The following is an 18,238-nucleotide window of genomic DNA, read 5'->3' on the forward strand; positions in this document are numbered from 1 at the left end:
GGGAAGAGAGTGTAGGCAGTACATAGGAGGGAGGTGGGAGTAGATAGGATTAGATGTCACATTGAAAAGTGTACAATAAGGGGTGGATGTCACATTTCCCACCTAAAAGGCCTCTGAAGGGCCTCTAAATTGGCCCTTTTCCCCCTTCATTACAGCCATCCCTTCCCATAGAACTTTGCCCTCAAATTTTCACATCCTAGCTGTCCAAAAGGTGCAGCAACAGCAACTATTAATCAGGGTGGTCCTCAACAATGCTTTCTGACTGCAATGAATTCTCATCCTCAAGAAGTCCCCGCCACTTTATAAGATATTCTATGTAGACCTTGTTCGGAGTACATGGTCTCTAAAACCCATGATGCGCTCCGGGACATAGAGGATGTGACCCTCCTCATCCATAGGTGGTAACTCAGGAAGAACATGGACATGCTGTCCCACATGTCAAAGACACATGGAAAACATCATGGATCTTGGAGGTACTATGATATGCTACCTCTCCAACCTTGCGGATGATCCTGTAAGGACCTAATACCTATGAGCAAGCTTTGTGTTGGTATTATCTTTCAGCGAGTCATAACGATTCTTATGGAGAAACAAATGCACATAATCTCCCTCTTTGAAAGACAAATATCTCCTGTGTTCATCCATATATCTTCGGCTTGGCTTGAGCATCCTACATATTCTTCGCCAACTGCAGAAGGGCATCCATCCTCTCCAAGTCATCCCGTACTTGCTGATTTTTCACAGCCATGTCAGCAATTGAAGAAGGCATCCCGACCTTGCACCCGTACAGTGCCTTGAACGGGCACATGCCAATGGAGATATGCTTGGTACTATTGTAGCAAAATTCAGCAAGTGCCAACCATTTATCCCAAGGATTTTATGTATCATGACAAAAGTGCCTCAAATATTCCTCCACCCATTTGTTCACCCTTTCCAATTGTCCATCAGTCTCAGGATGGTATGCAGTGCTACGTGTGAGTAAAGTACCCACTGCTGCAAATAACTCTGCCAAAATCAACCCATAAAATTTGCATCTCTATCACTAACAATTTCCTGAGGAAAACCATGATGCTTAAAGACATGCTCAATGAATTGCCAAGCAACCTATGATGCTGAATACTGAGTCTTAGTGGGCATGAAATGGGTCTGTTTTGTCATTCTATCCACCACAACATAGAGGCTGTCCCATCCCCTCTTTGTAAAAGGCAATCCTATGGTGAAATCCATTGCTATGTGCGTCTAATTGCCCTCTGGAATAAGTAATGGCTGCAATATACTTGTTGGTAATTTGTTGTCCAATTTATTCTATTGGCAAGGCAAGCATTCAGCCACGTATTTAACCACATCCCGCCACATGCCTTCCTAGGTAAAGCTCTGCTTGCTTCTTTCATATGTTTTAGTGACATCCGCATGTCCAGCCATGGGAGAGAAGTGCATTTCTTGAAAAACCAACTATCTAATTTTGAGGCTGGTACTAAATAAATCCTGTCCTAGTACCACAACATGCAATTATGCAATTTGAATTCCGGATGACCTTGACTAGAAGGCTTCTACAAATCTGAAAATATGGGAGCTGCCTTAGAATTCTGCATATGATCTTCTTGAATGCCATGAATCCACTCTTGATATATGGTAGAGATAGCAGACAAATTGCAAGCCCACATCCTGGACAAGGCATCTGCAACCACATTTTCCTTCCCTTTTCTGTACTCAATGTCAAAATCATAGGATTGGACTGCAACTAACCACCTCTTCTGCTTATATGACAAATTTGGCTGGGTTAGAAAGAATCTGAGTGTCCTATGATCTCTTTTCACCTTAATTTTACTCCCGTACAGATAGTGGTGCCATTTCTTGAAAGCATGCAAGATAGCCAACATCTCTTGATCATAAACATGGTAATTGAGTTCTTTGGCATCAAACTCATGCTTTCAAAGGCTATTATCCCGTGTTCCTGCCTCATAACAGTCCCCAATCCTTTGCCACTAGCATCTACCTCCACAATGAAAGGACGTGAAAAACCAGGGCATACCAAGACAGGTGCATGAGTGAGAAAATCAAAACTGTGTTGTGCTTCCTTTGACCACAGAAAAGCATCCTTCTTCAAGAGGTTAGTAAGAGGAGCTGCCCTCTTGGCAATCTTTGATGCATTTCACCTTTGCGGGATCCACCCAAATGCCATGTCTACTCACAATATGCCCCAAGTACCATTGTAACCAAAAAACGCGTTTCACGCAGTAGAAACGTGAAGAAACATTTCTGCCTGAAATGTTTCTAAGAAACGTGTGAAACGTGGAATGTTTTTTGAAATATAATTTATATAAAATACACTATTTTTATCATTTATATAAAATACACTAATTTTACACGTTTCTAGACAAAACGCTTGTCAAGATCTCGAAACGTTTCTAGAAAGATTTCTTGTGACACTGCCAAGTATTCAACCTCCTCTGCCATAAAAGTGCATGTGTTGGCTTTTACATAAAGATGATGCATCCTTAAAATTTCCAGCACTCGCTTCACATGCTTAATGTGCTCCTTCCTATCCTTGCTATAAATGAGGATATCATCAAAGAAAACCAGCACGCATCTAATAAGAAGTGGCTGCAATATCTTGTTCATCAGTGCCTGGAAGGTGGCTGATGCATTAAAGGCATCACCTTGAATTCATACAACCCCATTCTCTGCGCAAGACCGTCTTGTGCTCATCTCCTTCTTTCACGCTAATTTGATGACCAAACCTCAAATCTATCTTCGTGAAAAACTATGCACCCTTGAATTTATCCAATAGGTCATCTATCCTGGGGATTGGAAACCTGTTCTTGATAGTGACCTTGTTTAGATCCCTGTAATCAATGCACATGCAGTACAATCCATCTTTCTTCTTCACCAAAAAGCACCGAGGAGGAAAAAGGAGACGTGCTATGAGAGATCAAGTCCTTTTCAAGAAATTCCCGCACGTGTACTACCACTCCCTCCCTATGAACCTTAGAAAGACAGTACGGGGCTTTGTTTATGGGCTTACTACTAGGCTCTAGAACAATGGCATGATCCACATCCCTCTTAGGAGGCAATTGGGATGGCATATCAGCAACCTCTGAGAGCAACTGCTGCATATTACAATCCTCAACACGGGGAAAGCTACCCCCCTGAGATACAAGCACATTCAATGCATAGAGGGCATTCTCCTTCTTGAGCTCTCTAGCCAACTGCCTTGCTGAAATGACCTGCAATTTAGGAGTGGCAATGCTATAATTCTTCCCCTGTGGACAAAGCTAAGTGATGGGGCATTTAAATCCATGCTGATTTTACCCAAAGATTTTAACCAATCGCAGCCCAGGACAGCATCTATTGGGCCCATGTCCAGTGCCAAGAGATCCCCAGCAAATTCATAATCCTCAGAGAGCTTGATCCTTGCATCTTGGCAACAAAATTTACTGATCAAATGCTGTCCATTTGTCACCTCTACTCTCAGCCCATGATCAATCTCAGTAGCAATCAGTCCCACTTTTGTAAGCTCTTAGAATTGATAGTGCTACCGCTGTCCACAAGCATGTGAGCAGTCCTGCCATTAATTTTCCCTTTCAATCTGATAGTTTCAGCACTTATGGCACCCATCAAGGCATGCTCGCACATGAAAAGGCATAGCAACCTGATGCTCCACATGAAAGACTCTAGGGCAATGGCCTCGCATGCCATAGGTGGACTGAGTGTCATTTGATTATGTACCATTGCATATTATGTTCAATAGCACCACCGGGATCCTTCGTGGCTCTAGTATCTAGAGCTTCTTCCACGTCATGTGCACCCTCTGAATCATCATGAGTGGCATCCAAGGTCTCAGAAGGATCCATTAAATCCTCATCATCCGATATCTCAATAATCATGTTGAGTTTGGCAGTGCCACTGTTACACATTTTGCAAACTTATCAATGGTCAGGAGTCCTTCTCACCACACTTAAAGCATAAGTTTGCCCGCTTTCAGCTGTCCATAATAGCCCTGGTGTGTTGTTTAAATTCTGATTTTTCATTACCAACACTTATCTTAGCTCTTGGGTTAGCATATGGCATCTTGTTGCCTATAACAGTGGGAAACCTCGGAAATGGTGTTGCTGCTGATTTCCTATCATGCCAATCAGTCAACTCAGGCTGCTTCTCAGTTTCATGAGCACCATGCATGCTGCCCGTTACATTCTTATACTTGCTGGAATATTTTGGCTCAAATATGTCTGCAAGCTTCTCAACAGTCTAACGGTTATGTGTTGGAAAGGTCACCTCCCCATCTATAAGCCCCCACATGAGGAGAGCATGGGGGAGGGAGACCTAGGGCAAGGTATGCCCAGAGAAAGGGGACAGCCACTGTACGGATCAGTACGGGCTGCTGCATGGCAGTGTACGGAAGGTGTGCAGGGCTGCTGCAGGGCAGTGTACGGAAGGTGTGCAAGGTGTGCCAGGGGGCTGAACAGAGGCGGAACAGTAGCAGCATGGACTCGCACTGTTGCAGCAGGTATTGGGCAGGTCTATGGCCTGCAAGCAGGGCAAGCAGGTGGTTCATTGTCTATTGATGAGTCTGCACATCTATTTTATGCACATAAGTTAAGAAGTTTGTGATTCCACACCCCACACCACACTGTGTGAGCTCCTAAGCTATTCTATCAATCTTCCGTTGTGTGTACCCTCTGTTGGGTCATTTCTAACATGGTATCAGAGCCCAAGTAGAAGGCTCATAGGTGTGGGAGCCTGAAGGCAAGGACCTTGCTGAAGGACAACCCTGATTCAGAAGCTCTTGGGAATCGACTTCCACGACTGGAGGACAGTGCCCTTGCGAGAAGGAGGGTGACTCACGTTCAATCAGGTGCGTTTAAAGTTCGTGGTCCAAGTTATCTGAAGATGTTCTTTTGTTGCAGACCTTGCCAAAGGAAGGACAGGTTGAAACACACCCTCAGAGCATGGTGCCTGGAAGACTCCAGGTTGTTCACTCATTATAAGAGGGACAATTGGAAGACCGTAGAGGCTGGGTTGCTCGAATTCGAAGGCAGGAATGTGACGGAAGGGGGTGGTGCCAGGAGGTGCTACCAAACATGGACCTGTGTACCAGGATGGTGTGTGGAAGCGGAACCGGACCTGGTGGAGCAGGAGCCACTAGATGAAAAGCCAGGAAAATATTTTGACACCAAAATGTTCCAAGACTACGACCAGGGAGTTACTGGAGCATCGTCATCGACGTGTTGGCATTGGGCCGAGATGTGTCAGTTAGAGGGGGTGTTGGAAAGGTCACATCCCCATCTGTAAGCCCCCAAATGAGGAGAGCGTGGGGGAGGGAGACCTAGGGCAAGGTATGCCCAGAGAAAGGGGATAGTCACTGTACGGATCAGTACGGGCTGCTGTAGGGCAGTGTACGGAAGGTGTGCAAGGTGTGCCAGGGGGCTGAACAGAGGCGGAACAGTAGCAGCATGGAGTTGCACTGTTGCAGCAGGTATTGGGCAGGTCTATGGCCTGCAAGCAGGGCTGGCAGGTGGCAGGGTAGGCAGTCCAAAGGGGCTGGGCCCTGCATGGAACAAAGGACCAGCAAAGGGCCCTAAATAGGGCTGGATAGGCAGCCAACCAGCCAGCCAACTGGTCGGTTGGTTAGGGCTGCTACAGACCAGCCAGTTGGCCCAATTAGGGCTGGCTGGTCAGTTGGCTCTGGAGGGCCTTGTGCCCTATATAAGGAGGGCCTTTGTGCCCTCATAACTCCTTCTCTGGAGCAGCAGATTTACAGCAGATAGGGCTTCCTTGGGCCTTTTCCCAGGAGGTGAAGGAGACCTAAAGAGGGCTGCAGACTGAGCTAGTAAGTGCTGCCTACCTAGGCTGATCTACAAGCAGTAAGGTAGAGAGAACCAGAATGGACGAAAAGTTTGCAGACGCTCGAGGTGGAGCATGCGGGCTCGAATCTAGAGATAACTGGCAGATAGGAGAAGGACCTTGTGGTAAGATCAAAGGACCACACCATTGGTGGGACTCTGGATCTCTCTCTTTTGTATTGTGTCCATAGCTTTGGACGGAAATATATCATTTTGGTGGTTTCTCTATCTGGCTGGTTCATTGTCTATTGATGAGTCTGCACATCTATTTTATGCACATAAGTTAAGAAGTTTGTGATTCCACACCCCACACCACACTGTGTGAAGCCGGCCTCTAATCACTCAGAGGACAGTGGAACTAAACCTTTAATCACTTCAGCACTTATTTACAGCTCACAAAGCATATATCACAACCATTAACCATTGCATGATCACCATTTGGCATTTACCCATTTATTCACAAACAAAACCACTGAAAAAGGGATGGAGGCTAGAATGCCCCTGCTCAACAAACATAGACAAGTGCACCCGATTGGCCCCAAACACCGTGGCGCCCCTTTCGGTATTTCTTTATATTTCACAGTGAAATGATTACAAGTTGCATCTGGGAGACCTTCCCTGCAACTGAGCACGCAGCCCCAATTCACTAAGCCTTCGCAAGGCTTTCAAGCATAGAACACCATCACATAAGTGCACTTAACCCATAGGCTCAATCCAAAGGCATTCTCTTTTCCGAGTGCAATTCCATTGGCTGTCTAGATGCAATCACACTACTGCACCCCAACTGCACTCTCTTTGAGTAATTTCCACATGGCATTCACAAAGCTTTTCAAAGCTCCAAAATAAAATCAGCAAAGTACCCAACCAAAGAATGACTCATGTAGCATTGCCTGGGCACCTGTGAGCCAAGAAAGAGGCGGCACACGAGGCCAACCAATAGCTTATGGCAAAAAGAAATTGCAGCAGCAAAATCACAACTCACCAAGCCCTGAAAACTCGAACCAAGTCCTCAATCGCCAAGAGGACATAGTAGCCAATGCCCAATTGCATTCTCAACCAAAGAGGAGTGCAAAAGCATGAAGAAAGAGCATTTACAAGAGCCGACCAGCAAGAATTCCACTAAAAAATGCGAAAAGAAGCACTTCTGTCGCGAAGAAATGGGAGTTCTTGGGCTCAAAAGAAGTGTGCTTCAGAGAGGAATGCATTGAGAAGGTTTTGGAGAAGTTTCATAGCTGGAAAGTCCTCCAAAACTGAGAAAAACCAGTCAACCAGCGCGTGGGACCACTCGAAATTCAACAGAAAGCTGTAGCTTTGCAAGAGGAGAGGCTCAGGAGGCGGTAGTAGCAAAAAGGTCCAAAAAAAGCCACTTTTGCAAATTCAACCAACAAAAGAAGTGCTCAGCTCTGCCCGTTCTACGAAACGCACGGAGGGAAAAGCATATCACTACGAAGGGGAGGCACAAGGGAAGCCATCAGGCCAAACAGAAGTTGAGGAATCCAAACGGTGAGGAGTTATGAAGAAAAACGGAATTCAGCTGAAGGAGGCTCAAAACCAGTCCAAAATCTCAACAAAGGGAGAAGATGAGAGAGAAAACCACACATGTGAAGTTTAGAAGGCCCAGGAAGGTCCAGAATGGCAAAGAAGCATGTAAAAGGCACTAGAGCCACTTGGAACTCTAGGGGGGCCACTGAAGGTACATGGCCCTCTAGGGAGCCTATTAAAAATGCCAGATCATCATTTCCCAACAACCACTCTTTTAATTCCTTGGAATGCCTTTGGGCCTAGGGATTAATTACACTTATGTGCTAGGCACCATGCCGCGTTTGATTACACATTATTAAGCCCATGCTTGGACTTTTAAAACCAAAGTTGTCACGGTCTTGTAGTACATTAAAGTACTTAGAATTTCACACCCGCGTGACATACCCCTCTCCTGAAACAGCAAACCACAGTTTGCTGCCCCAAAACACAGGAGTGAGCATGAAATATAGCATGAAAAAGTATACAAGAAAGCCGCAGCTATAGTATACAGAAACAGTGAAAGTATGGCTAGGAGAGACATGCATCCATCCATATACATTGCTCAAAATCTATGTGATCCTCGGCGATCAATAGTCAAGATGCATCAATATCATGAAGTCTCACAGCAGAAATACTGTCAGCTCAGTATCTCGAATGAAACATACAGTGTCATCAAGCGACCTCATGAAATCACGGTGAGCCCGTCTGTACTAAGGGAGTGAAGGTGCTACCCCCTCTCGAACACCAGGTAATGCTCCAGACGCCCGCTTTGCTGAACTACCTGTGGGATCCCGGACCGCAGTCGGCTCTAGCTGGAAAGCATCAAGGTAAAGCTGCAATATCCCAAGTGAATTTGCCAGTTCACCTTCCTCCATCCATTTCGCATCAAGTGATGGGTAATTTTGAAATTTTACCAAGTAGCGACGGATAACTTTACCCTTGAGCTTTCTATCTCTGTGTGCCAGAATCTGCTCTGGGAGCAGAAGTTCATCCTGTTCTTCCACTTCAGGCTGCACCTCATCAGGTAAATCCTCGGGAATATCTCCATGATATTGCTTTAATAAGCTCACATGAAAGGCATTATGTATCTTCCAATGCGGAGGCAACTTCAGCCTGTAAGCTACCTCGTTTATCTTTTCAGAAACTTGGAAAGGACCATAGTAACGCATGTTCAGCTTTGTGTACAACCTTTCCTTGCCTTTCTTATTTTTCAGCCTTGCCTTCTGAAAACGCAGCAAAACCCAATCACCTTCTGTGAATACCAATTCCCTGCGGTGCTTATCTGCTACTCTTTTCTGCTTGTCCTGACTTCTTTGCAAGGCATATTTGATCTTCTTGTAAGCCTCTTCAAGGCTTTCCACAAAACGATCAGCTTCAAAGATTCTCTTTTGTATGCAAAATGGGAGGTATCTTCCTGGCACCTTCCACTATTTCAAAAGGTGCTTTACCTGTGGATGTGTGCACCGTATTATTGTAAGCATATTCCAAGAAAGGCAAATAATGCTCCCATTTGCTTTTGTGGTCTGAGACATAGCATTTAAACATATCCAAGATGGTAGAGTTTTCCTGCTCCGATTGTCCATCAGACTGAGGGTGAAAAGATGACGAAAAATTCAGCGTAGTGCCCATAGTTTCAAACAGCCCTCTCTAAAAGAGGCTGGTCATCCTCGGATCTCTATCACTGATTATGGATTCAGGCATCCCATGATACTTGAAGACATGCTGCAGAAACAATTTGGCCATTTGATCTGCTGTAATTTTCTTTCTTACTGGCACAAAGTGGGCTTGTTTGCTAAACCTGCAAATTATTGTCCACAATCCATCATGTCCAATAGGAGTACGTGGAAGATCAAACACAAAATCCATAGCTATGCTTTGCCATGGTCTATCCGGAATTGGCAAAGGGTGTAACAAACCCAGGTGCCTTCTGCCTATCAAACTTTACATTCTGACAAACCATGCATGTTCTCACATATTCTTCCACATCTTTCCTCAAAGATGGCTAATAAAAGTATTACTCCACTGCTGTAATTGTTGCTGTGATTCCCCTATGTCCTGCATATGGAGGAGCATGAATTTCCATTATGACTTTCTGTGCCATCATTATCATACTAATCTTTCATCACATCTAACACATTGTTGTAAGCAATGCTCACTGCTGAAACACTGGGTTTCTTGGAGACTGCTTCAGGCTGTGGTTTCCTCGACAGTGCATCAGCCACGACATTTTTGTTACCCGGCACATGTACAATTTGAAAATGAAACATTGAGAGGGAGTTAGCCCATCTCATGTGCTTTTCAGATAATTTTCTCTACGTGAGAAAATATCCAAGTGACTAATGATCTGTCTGCACATAAAAATCAGCTCCAAGAAGGTAATGTTTCCATGTGGTCAAAGCATGTATCACTGCTAGCATTTCCTTCTCGTATGTCTGCAAGTACAATTCAGCATCTTTGAGAACTCTACTCTCATATGCAACCACTCTGCCATCCTGCATCAAAGTGCCTCCTATGCTGTTCCCACATGCATCACAAGTTATAGCAAAGGGTTTTGCAAGATCTGGCAAGATAATAACGGGTTCAGAACACAACTTTCGCTTCAGCTCTTCAAAAGCTGCATTTTCCTTTGGTCCCTACCGAAATGGTACAGCTTTCTTTTATAAAGCATGCAAGGGAGAAGCAATTTCTGCAAAGTACTTTATAAACCTCCGATAGTATGAACACAACCCAAGAAAGCTTCTGACTTCATGCAGATTTTTCAAAATTGGCCAACTCCTTATGGCCTCAACTTTTGCAGGATCCATCTTGACTCCATCCTTTGACACTATATGACCGAGAAAATAAATCTCATGCATAAAGAACTCACTTTTCTTTGTATTTATTAATAGCTTGTGTCTTTTCAACTCTTGAAACACAATAGTGAGGTGTTTCCTGTGCTCCTGCTCATTTTTAGAGAACACAATGATAGTCATCGAAGAAAGTGCCCACAAACTTTCTGTGTGCTCTAAAAATTCTGTCCGTCATTCTATTGAAAGTGGCAGGTGCATTAGTCAAACCAAAAGGCATCACAAGAAACTCATATAAGCTAAATGAAGTGCGGAAGGCAGTCTTGTAGACATCTTCAGGCTGTATCCTTATCTGATGGTATCCACTTTTAAGATCAATACGACTGAACATTAAGGAACCTTCCAACCGATCCAATATATCATCAATGCGTGGAATTGGAAAACGGTTCTTAATTGTGACTTTATTCAAAGCCCTATTATCAATACACATTCTCCAACTGCCATCCTTCTTTTGCACAAGCAACACAAGGGAACAGTAAGGAGAATTACTTGGCTGTATTACTTCATTTTCCAAGAGTTCCTTCACTTGTGACATTATCTCTTCCTGTTGTGCCTTACTGACACGATAGGGAGGTATATTAGGTGGTGAGCTTCCTGGAATTATATCAATTTGATGATCCTCAGGCCTCTTGGGAGGTAATTCTTGAGGAAGTGCATCTAAGAAACAATCCTGAAAATCTGAAATAAAAGCAGCCCTTTCTCTATCTAAAGCAGAAAGAGTAGAGCCTTCTTGAACTGGTTGGCTGTCCTCTTTGACAAAAATCAAGTACGCTGAAATATGACACTTTATTACATTGGAAATACAAGAAGCTGAAACTACAGGGATGGACTCCCCTTTCAACTTTACATCAAGTACATGATTTTTGCCTCTATGAGTTAAAGAAATCTTCTTGTTTCTCATCTGCACATCAGCCCCCACCCTGTACATCCAAGGCATCCCAAGCAAAGCATCACACTCTGGCAAAGGCATAATGTAGAAGTCCTCTGCATCCTGATATCCCTGGATATGCATCCTCAACTTGCCAATGATAGGAGTGACAGGTGTGTTGAGTTCAGGGTTGGCCATATCACACATGCTGGTGGATGGCCCCATTTCCTCAGGCTTGATGCCAAGCCTTCCTGCCATATCAGGAGTTATGAAATTTGCCTTTGCCCCAGAATCAAAGAAAAACAAACAATTCTGATTTCTGATTTTTCCCCATGCTCTGCACATCTCAATCTTTTTCATTTCCTCTTCATCATGTGCATGTGGCAAACTCCCAATCACATCTGGAAGAAGTCCTGCGGAAGGTTTAGGCCTTTTGCCCTTCCGATCAGCCTGTTTATCACCATTCTTATCATCATCTGACCTGTCTCTTTTCTTGGATGGGCAATCATAAGAGCGGTGTCCCTCTCCTTTGCATATAAAACATTTGTTTTGCTCCATTAGTGACTTTTTCTCTTCATCAAATAACTTGGTACGGGGCTGTTTATTAGGCTGTCCACGCCTTTGACCAGCTTTGAATTGGGCTTTTCCTCCCTTTTGAAACGATCGTTTGCCATAATTTTTATTTTCAGATTTGATGTCCTTATCCTGGTGTTTGGCAGCCCGTTTGTTGTCTTCTTTCTTGCTGTCCATAATGCCCAAATTCTTCTCCTGCATCCATGCATATGCTGTCCTTGCATTCTCAATTAATTGAGTCATAGAACCCACCTTGGTTTTGATGCAATAATCACGTAGCTCACTAGGCAATCCACAACAGTACCTCTCTATTTGCTCTTTCAAAGAAACATGCCTGTAAAAGCTCAATGGTAGCAAAACATCCCACAACCTCTGGGTGTAATCATCAAGATTCTTGCAAAGTTTGTATGACAAGTCATGCCAGTGTGAAAGTACTTCGACTTCAAAAGTTGGAGTAAGCCAAGTAGAAGAGAACACTTGCTTAAATTCCAGCCAAGTAGCAGGTGCATCTCCATGAAGCATAAGGTTGGTGTACCACTTAAGTGCATTGCCTTTCAAAAATGTGGCGACCTTCCTCATCTTGGATGCTTCTGTAAACAAACCCCCAAGAAATGCAGCATCAAACTGTTGAAGGAATGTGAGGGCTTTGTACCTGTCCTGTACTCCATTATATGTATCAAACTTGACATGAGAACCACCATCCTTAAATTCTTTATATACATTTGATATTGGCTGTCCCAAAGATGGCTGTATATTTGCAGCATTCCCTTCACTAGGGAGAGCCATGCTTGGCTCTCATTAGGCATGGGAGCATATGCTGTGGCTTGCATGCCTGGCTGCATTCCCACATTGTCATACATGGCTTGCTTTCTATGCCCAATTGGCGGTGAAATCAACATAGCATCAAAGATGGAATCTGTACCAAAATATTCAGGTTGCTGCCTCAAATATGGCTGAGGTGCATTATTATTTTGAGGAGTAGAAGTACCCAAACCAAGGCCTTGTGCTGGCTGCTCATACTGTTGCACTGGCTGTACTTTTTGTACCTCTTTCTCAAGTGCTCTTTTGGGTGATTCCTCTCTCTTGGAAGTCACTTTCTGAGTCATTTTTTATGGCTGTCCCTCATGGGAAACTGATGCATGAGTGTGCGGTCCGCCATGAGAAGCTGACGCATGTGTGTACTCACTCTTTCCATGCTTGTGCTTTCTTGATTTCTTCTTTTCTTGGCATTTGTTTGCACAATCTGAGCCAAATTTCGAGCCAGCTGAGTCAAAGCAGTCACTGCACTTGCAAGCTGTGCATTTAACATAGTAGCATCATCTGACTCACTGCTAGAACTAGTATCACCGTTAAGCTCAGTTGTAGCTTCATGTGTGGCCTGCTCAAAAGGCATTTGTTGTGCTCCCTACAGCTGTACACTAGCTGGATCATTAAGGCTTTCCTGCCTTCTCCTTTGAGGAGTTGTGGAGCTCTCTTGCTCATGGGTACTCACCATGTTTATGGTTGTAATATTCAGCTGTCAAAAAGTGCAGCAAAGATATCCTTCCACCAAACTACCGAGGCCCACCTCTTGAGAAAGAATGTGTGGTATCTCGGCAATGGAGCCAATGAAACCGGCCTCTAATCACTCAGAGGACAGTGGAACTAAACCTTTAATCACTTCAGCCCTTATTTACAGCTCACAAAGCATATATCACAACCATTAACCATTGCATCATCACCATTTGGCATTTACCCATTTGTTCACAAACAAAATCACTGAAAAAGGAATGGAGGCTAGAATGCCCCTGCTCAACAAACATAGACAAGTGCACACGGCCCTAAACACCGTGGCGCCCCTTTCAGAATTTCTTTATATTTCACAGTGAAATGATTACAAGTTGCATCTGGGAGACCTTCCCTGCAACTGAGCACGCAGCCCCAATTCACTAAGCCTTCGCAAGGCTTTCAAGCATAGAACACCATCACATAAGTGCACTTAACCCATAGGCTCAATCCAAAGGCATTCTCTTTTCTGAGTGCAATTCCATTGGCTGTCTAGATGCAATCACACTACACCCAAGCTGCACTCTCTTTGAGTGGTTTCCACATGGCATTCACAAAGCTTTTCAAAGATCCAAAATAAAATCAGCAAAGTACCCAACCAAAGAATGACTCATGTAGCACTACCTGGGCACCTGTGAGCCAAGAAAGAGGTGGCACACGAGGCCAACCAATAGCTTATGGCAAAAAGAAATTGCAGCAGCAAAATCACAACTCACCAAGCCCTGAAAACTCGAACCAAGTCCTCAATCGCCAAGAGGAGATAGTAGCCAATGCCCAATTGCATTCTCAGCCAAAGAGGAGTGCAAAAGCATGAAGAAAGAGCATTTACAAGAGCCGACCAGCAAGAATTCCACTAAAAAATGCGAAAAGAAGCACTTCTGTCGCGAAGAAATGGGAGTTCTTGGGCTCAAAAGAAGCGTGCTTCAGAGAGGAATGCATTAAGAAGGTTTTGGAGAAGTTTCATCGCCGGAAAGTCCTCCAAAACTGAGAAAAACCAGTCAACCAGCGCGTGGGACCACTCGAAATTCAACAGAAAGCTGTAGCTTTGCAAGAGGAGAGGCCCAGGAGGCAGTAGAAGCAAAAAGGTCCAGAAAAAGCCACTTTTGCAAATTCGACCAGCAAAAGAAGTTCTCAGCTCTGCTCGTTCTACCAAACGCACGGAGGGAAAAGCATATCACTACGAAGGGGAGGCAGAGGGGAAGCCATCAGGCCAAACGGAAGTCGAGGAATCCAAACGGGTAAGGAGTTATGAAGAAAAACGGAATTCAGCTGAAGGAGGCTGAAAAACCAGTCCAAAATCTCAACAAAGGGAGAAGATGAGAGAGAAAACCACACATGTGAAGTTTAGAAGGCCCAGGAAGGTCCAGGAATGGCAAAGGAGCATGTAGAAGACACTAGAGCCACCTGGAACTCTAGGGGGGCCACTGAAGATACATGGCCCTCTAGGGGGCCCATTAAAAATGCCACATCATCATTTCCCAACAACCACTCTTTTAATTCCTTGGAATGCCTTTGGGCTTAGGGACTAATTACGCTTATGTGCTAGGCACCATGCCGCGTTTAATTACACATTATTAAGTCCATGCTTAGACTTTTAAAACCAAAAATGTCACAGTCTTGTAGTAAATTAAAGTACTTTGAATTTCACGCCCCCATGACACTGTGTGAGCTCCTGGGCTATTCTATCAATCTTCCGCTGTGTGTACCATCTGTTGGGTCATTTCTAACATTATGTGCCTTCACATCTGCAGCCAAGGAAGGACTCAATCCATGGATGAAACGCAGCAACTTCCCTTTCGCAAATACGTCCTGAACAAACAAGGAAATCCTCCAAAAGCAGTGCAAATACTCTTGGGTTGTACCAGTCTGCGACAATGCATAGAATTCAGCCAAGTACTAATCCAAGAAGAGGGGGGATACGAAGGTAGTAACCATCAATTCTTTGAGACCCCTCCATGTGGTTGGCCTTTGAGGTGAATACCTCATATACCACCACCACGTGTGTGCATAGTCCTGCATGTGCATACCTACAAAGATTATGCGGTCCTCATCCTGCTTTGGGTAGAAGCAGAAATATTCCAGCTTTGTAAGCCACTCCTCTAGCTCATTAGGTGTGCGAGTGTCCCCTTTAAACTTATGCACTATGAGTTTGTCCTTGACATCCTTGGTTGCATAATTCCTATTTGTGTAACCTCCAGAAGTGCGGGCATCATCACGCTTGAGGTTCACATAATCGGAGAAAGACATCTCAAGTTTGATGGCCTCAGATAGGGCCTTATATGAATGCAAGGAATCTAACAACATCTCATCAAAAGTGGCCTGCAGTCCACCACTAACCCCCTACTGCGTAGTACCTATTGCCATCCAATGCATTGGCTGCGTCTGCCTGTATGTGCTCACTAGCGGAGCGATAGGTGCATGAATCCCTCGCTGGGTTTCTCTCCTAAATGCATCTCTTCGAAATGATGGCATGCCAAAGGGTTGAGAAGAGGACTGTTGACCTCTCCCCCAGGGGTGTGGGCTGCCATATAAACCAAAACCAACTCTAGGCATACTCGCTGGTGCAGGAAGGGAGCACTAACCAGATGCATACCAATGGGTCAGTCCAAAAGAGACGGCTCGGCCTGCATAGATGCAGAAAACTGTGAGCCAAAAGATGGCTTGACATCTTGCAAGAAGGTGCTCTGCGGCACAGAGAATGCATCATACAAGTCCAAATAATCCCCATGCTCGGGCACATGCAATGGTCCAGAAGACCGATGCTCATAGGCACGGTGGGCATCTACCATAAAACCCCTGCATGGAGTAGAAAAAACATCCTGACTGTCTGAGTGGTTCCCTTGCTGGGTGCGGACGACTTGCCCTTGTCCTGCATAGCCTAGCTGATCTGCTACTCAATGGCCATTTATTAGGGGCCTTTGGACCTATAAAAGAAGGCATTTGGCCCTCCATTACTCATCATCTTGAGCAACCCTCTGACAGCAGACAGGAGCAGCAAGAAGGCTAGCCTTGTGCCTATCCACAAGAGGTGAAGGTGACCCTGAAGGAGCTGCACACTGAGCTTGAGTGGCAGCCCACCTAGGCTGGTTTCCAGACAGCAAGGTGGAGAAGATCTTTGGACGTGGAAAGTCTACTTATGCTCGAGGTGGAGCACGAGGGCTCAAGTCTAGAGATAGTTGGCAGATAGGAGAAGGACCTTGTGGTAAGATCAGAGGACCACCATTGGTGGGACTCTGGATCTCTCTCTTTTGTATTGTGTCCATAGCTTTGGATGGAGATATTTTATTTTGGTGTCTTCTATATCTGGCTGGTTCATTATCTATCGATGAGTCTGCACACCTATGCTACATAAGTTTAAGAAGTTTGTGATTCCACACCCCACACCACACTGTGTGAGCTCCTGGGCAATTCTATCAGTCTTTCTGCTGTGCATACCCTCTGTTGGTCGATTTCTAACAAATATATTTTTTAGTACTGAAAGTTCCACCCAATTTTTTTTTCTATGCTAAAACTATGTTCAGAAAAATAGATACCACTACCACTAGATTCTTTTAATAGGGCTATATGCTTGACTATCATTCAACCAACAGTTTGTAAGAGTCCAAACAGCAACCATGCAATTGTTGCAAAGGTTTTGTCATAGTTCTTTGTCTATAGAAGTATTTCTCCCGTGTTCTTGAACAAGTCAACAAAATATGTCTTGAAAGGTACTTCCATTGGATAGAGGTTCAAAAAACAAATTTGGAACCCTAAAAATTATACTTTTATGTCCTGTCGAGCTACCAAACTAGTGTTAATGGCACACAATCATTGTAGGGTTTTAAACTGCCCAGCCTGCATGATTGATCAATAAATCTTGAAACTTGTAACTCGTCCTCACAATCTCTCGACCATGGCCTCACACAATCTTGCTAAATGGAAGACATCCCATTTTGGGCAGGGCTGTGCAACTCACATATCACTGAGCATGCAATCATGACCAACCAGACTAATCCATGAATGAAATGGTCGATGTTTGAAACTCCATGGCAACGACCTCCAAGCCTAGTATCAATGATGTGCTAATCAGCCAGCTCCCAATCATCACACCATGAAGGGCTCAATGATAGCTATTGTTCTATAGGTATCTATGTACAGGAACTATCTTTCCAACTAGAATTTAGGAACCCAATAGCATCTCTGCATACAACATCTTTTAACAGTGCTTCTAAACATACAATTTCATAAGAGAGTCATTTGACAAGAGTACAAAATGGGAATTTTGAAATATTAAACTATGAAATCTAAAGAAGCATGGGCATCAAAGATCATTATGCAAAAGAGGAACATCTCCTGCAAGTGAAGACTAACTGCTGACAGTTTGCTTCCCTAAGACAGAAAGAACAATCCCTGTAAAAATGACAGTGTCTTAAAATTCAACTGATGTTAGAATTATGATCTTCAATAATAATAAGATGGTTCACAAATCGCACACATACAGAGAAACATAAACTCTGCTTCAAGTTCAGTTCAATGCAATTCAAGTTTAAGCACATACCCATTCAAATGCGCCTTCTTGAGTTCCATCCAGAATACTAGCCCAATCTGACCTAAATTTCAGCGGACTCTCGGAAAGAAACGCTTTCACCTGTTTTCAAGAAAAAAACAGGAAATCATTTAAACATTTCTGATTGCTGAGGAGAGCATGTCCTATAATTGAGGATATATGAAGGGAAACCTCTTATGTATTCTAGTCTAGGTTTTACATATCTTTGATGTCATGCATGTGAAAAGCAGGGCAACCCAAAAGAAAACGATGCACATAGTAAAAAACTTGATAGTCTCTACGACCGGAAGGCTGAATACCTCTCTTAACAAGTCATCTGCCGAATCTCCAGGGAGAGTCCTTAATCCTGCAGTAGCCTGCACCAAGTATGTTTCAAAGAATGATTACTTGTTTGCAATCAGGTCTGATTAAATACCTTGCAAAAGCAACTATACACAAGGACAACGAAAAGAAGTGAGATAAGTTTTGGCTCTGAGAAGTCCAGGAGATGCAGCAA

General features: G+C 44.1%; 1 protein-coding gene across 1 annotated transcript in view; it reads right to left on the bottom strand.

The window, feature by feature from the left end:
- LOC147882120 (putative apyrase 2) overlaps window positions 1-18,238 on the bottom strand; it is a 33,046-nt gene that overhangs the window by 4,674 nt on the left and 10,134 nt on the right. The window contains exons 3-4 of the mRNA XM_087401386.1: window positions 18,042-18,098; window positions 17,734-17,823 (exon numbers count right to left, since the gene is read on the bottom strand). Of these exons, the coding sequence (XP_087257512.1) occupies window positions 17,734-17,823; window positions 18,042-18,098 (147 nt within the window). The remainder of the gene's footprint in view (window positions 1-17,733; window positions 17,824-18,041; window positions 18,099-18,238) is intronic.

Source organism: Dipteris shenzhenensis, chromosome 30 (genome assembly GCF_047967505.1).
Source record: "Dipteris shenzhenensis isolate YYH24624 ecotype China chromosome 30, Dip_SZ_1.0, whole genome shotgun sequence".
Classification (NCBI taxonomy): Eukaryota; Viridiplantae; Streptophyta; class Polypodiopsida; order Gleicheniales; family Dipteridaceae; genus Dipteris; species Dipteris shenzhenensis.